The 3072-nt window shown below is 44.1% G+C and overlaps 1 protein-coding gene across 1 annotated transcript in view; it reads left to right on the top strand.

Annotated features, from left to right (window-relative positions):
* The window catches only part of T265_08431 (hypothetical protein), a gene marked incomplete at both ends in the record, with an annotated part of 22036 nt that extends 19505 nt beyond the window's left edge, over positions 1 to 2531 (top strand). Inside the window, one exon of the mRNA XM_009174232.1 lies at positions 2158 to 2531. Coding sequence (XP_009172496.1) covers positions 2158 to 2309 — 152 coding nt within the window. The remainder of the gene's footprint in view (positions 1 to 2157) is intronic.
* Positions 2532 to 3072: the final 541 nt, after the last annotated feature.

Genomic DNA, 3072 nt, shown 5'->3' on the forward strand with positions numbered 1-3072 from the left:
CTTCTGTAAATTAAGGGTTCAGCAGTTCTCAAATTCACGACTTAATACGACATACCGTACAGCTGTCTCATATTTCAGGTTGACTGTGGGTGGAAAAAGTAGTCCCCAGACACCATGTGCACAACGATGTTGATATCGAAATCAACGCATAGCTTTGGTAGCCCGTGGAAGTAGGCCTTGACGATCACGGAAAAGCACGAACATGTTTGTTTCACAACCAAGAGTAGATGACCCGGAAATTTTAAAAGAAAACGACACGCCATAATTTAATATGGATTCATTTGTGAAGTGATTCATTAGTGAAGACAGTGAGCTTGAATTGAGAAACTACTTTTTGGATATCCTTTCGTCCCAGTGTGTTGACTCTCCACGTGGATTCACCCAAGGTGAGGATGCATCTGTTGGCAAATTTCACCGTCATTCTTTGGAACTTTTTCGTCCACTTCAGTGCCGCTGCAAGACAGCCTACTCCTCAGAGGACGTTGGTGGTTATCACAATACCAAACTAGTGATTGTCACGAAAGCTGTTGGACGTCCCTAGTGATGGCACCAGTTCAACCATTATTTGGTCATTAATGGACTTGCTTCTCAAGCAGCAATGATTGTTTAGTTGATGCGTAATCTGATGCTAGACTGGAGCGCTGAACCGTCAACAAGTGAAGACCAAGTTCATGGGTGAAGTTCACACCAAAGAAAGATGGTGTGGATATCGGTCTCTCGTTGTGCCATACACTATTCACAGAAATGCTCATAGGATGTCAACCATTGGGGGGCGGATTGCACTTCCCTGTGCAATTCCGCACCCATATCTTGTAATTTGTATTGGGGAAATGCTTCCACCTCATCCCGTCAGATAACGTGTAATTTCCAACTAGTGTCCTCGGGACACTCCAATTTAGGTTCAACCTGCTCCGTTCGATCGTTCTAACCCACCTTTCAGCGGTTTTTAATATGCTATACGGCCAAAATTTCTCATGCAAAGTGAACTCTTTGTACTAGTGAAAGGAAGAAAACCTTCGCTACTGAGTTATTTATTAGAAAATGCCAACTGAACAGTTACAGACTATTGGACAGGGAAGCAAAACTCTCATATGCATCTTGTTTACAAAAACTGAATATCCATCTTTCCCTTGAACGCGTCTTCCTGAACTTTCCTGAATACCCATTGACTGTTGCTCAAATCCAAGCAAATGCTACAAAGCGACTCCACAAATTCCGATATAGATCTCACTTTTCAAGAGACGCAAAGCGGATTTACGGGAAAACATACTACTCGTATGCCTCCCTTCACCAGTAGTATCACCGTTACACTAGTACTTACTAGGATGACAGTTGTGCTCCCAGATCCTCCGGACAACGGTACGATGTGAGCCGGGATTTACAGAAACCCTACTACTGACTCTGAGTATGAAGTAGTTCCATACAGCTAGCAAGGGTAGACAGCGTGGTAGCCGAATTCCTTAAAAGAGAACATCTGATGTGACTCAAAACCAACTTATATAGCTCAACAGCGGAACTCTGTTTCTCTAAATCTGGGCTTGGTGTGCAGCATTGGTCGATGGATCGGTGTACACGGTTCATGTGCTGAAGAATGCGGGTGGCTGCATTTTACATTTCCTTGGGTTGGCGTCTTACCATTCATACAACTTTAAATGGAAACAGAGAGTAGAACAAGAAGCCACGTAGTAACCCGAGTTGGAAACGTCGATGGATGTACCGACATGCCAGGAGTATGCCCTGGTAGCTGTCACTTTAGAGTACATGTGGATACAGCCTGCGTGCCTCTCTTGGTCATCATTATACATGATGTAATATGCGAACGTTCCAAAACGTGGAAGCGACTAAGATAGTGTAGATCTAGTGTGAAAAATCCAGCTTTCCCGACCCATAAAAGCCTGGGAAGTACCTGGACTGTAGTACATCAGCCCACAGAGCCGTTCACATACAACCACTCATTTACTTGTCCAACCGAATCGGCAAGTTAGCAGCCCCCAGCTCCCATGGTCAGTCAGCATCGTGGTGTACGTGTAGCTGAAACTGTTTGTGTCTTCATACCAATGACTTCTCCCCACTCAAGATAAGTCGTGCACCCTAGCTTGACCCATACTACCCTGACAACCTGTTAGCTTCTTTCGTATCATTGTTTTTCTGTTCTAGAAATGACGGAAGAGGAGATCTTAGAAGCTGAATTGGCTCGAGAGGTTGACGAAATGGTACTCATCTCGTCGAAACCTGGGGAACCGGACGAACTGGATCGGGAGCTGGAAATGGAACTTTTAGCTGAATTGGGCCAGGAGAATTCTTCATGATTTCTATTAACCCAAATTGGTCTTCATTATCTTGTTATTTCTTTTTACCTACATACCGTATTACTGTGTGTCTTCTTCATTAAGCCCACCGAACAAACTACCTAAGACTCGAAGATGTGATATGTTGTGCGTTAACTTTCCCGTCTCCATCACCATCAGTTGTTTGATCGAAAGTTAATATAACGTTGTGCTACTCATTACAACTCAAGTAGCGGAATTGTAGTGAATCTGTATGGGGAACCCTGGTTGTTCGGCCTTCATTTGGAGTCTAATCTGGTCTCTTATTTGGGGGATTCTTTTTTGCATGGGAAATCCAATTGGGTCGTAAGCTATTTGGTGTGAACTATACAAAGATGGCAGTGTGCAAATACGGTCAATCAAGGAATTTGTTCCAGTTGGAAATGTTTATATCTTTTTCGTGGCCAATCAAAGGGTCATACCGCGTGACGACTACTCATCAAGTACGGTTTGCCGTACGAGAGCTTAAGAAGTCTTCAAAAGCCTTCGAATGGTAAAACTTCTTGAAGAAAACTTAAGGCCGAAAAATCGGGGTAGCAACGTGATCTGTGTGGCTTAAAGTGCCTTCATGCACGTCTTTTTTCCAGACGGTGGTCGTGAACGCGTAGATGGATCCATAGGTTAGGTGTAAATTGTCACCATCACAGATGTTAGTGCCGGCTTTTGGATTGATGCCTTGCTTGTAGTCGGTGAGGAGCAGGCTTGCATGATGCCACGGTGTTCATCCCTAGATAGCGGTACTGCT

This window comes from Opisthorchis viverrini (genome assembly GCF_000715545.1).
Source record: "Opisthorchis viverrini unplaced genomic scaffold opera_v5_219, whole genome shotgun sequence".
Classification (NCBI taxonomy): Eukaryota; Metazoa; Platyhelminthes; class Trematoda; order Opisthorchiida; family Opisthorchiidae; genus Opisthorchis; species Opisthorchis viverrini.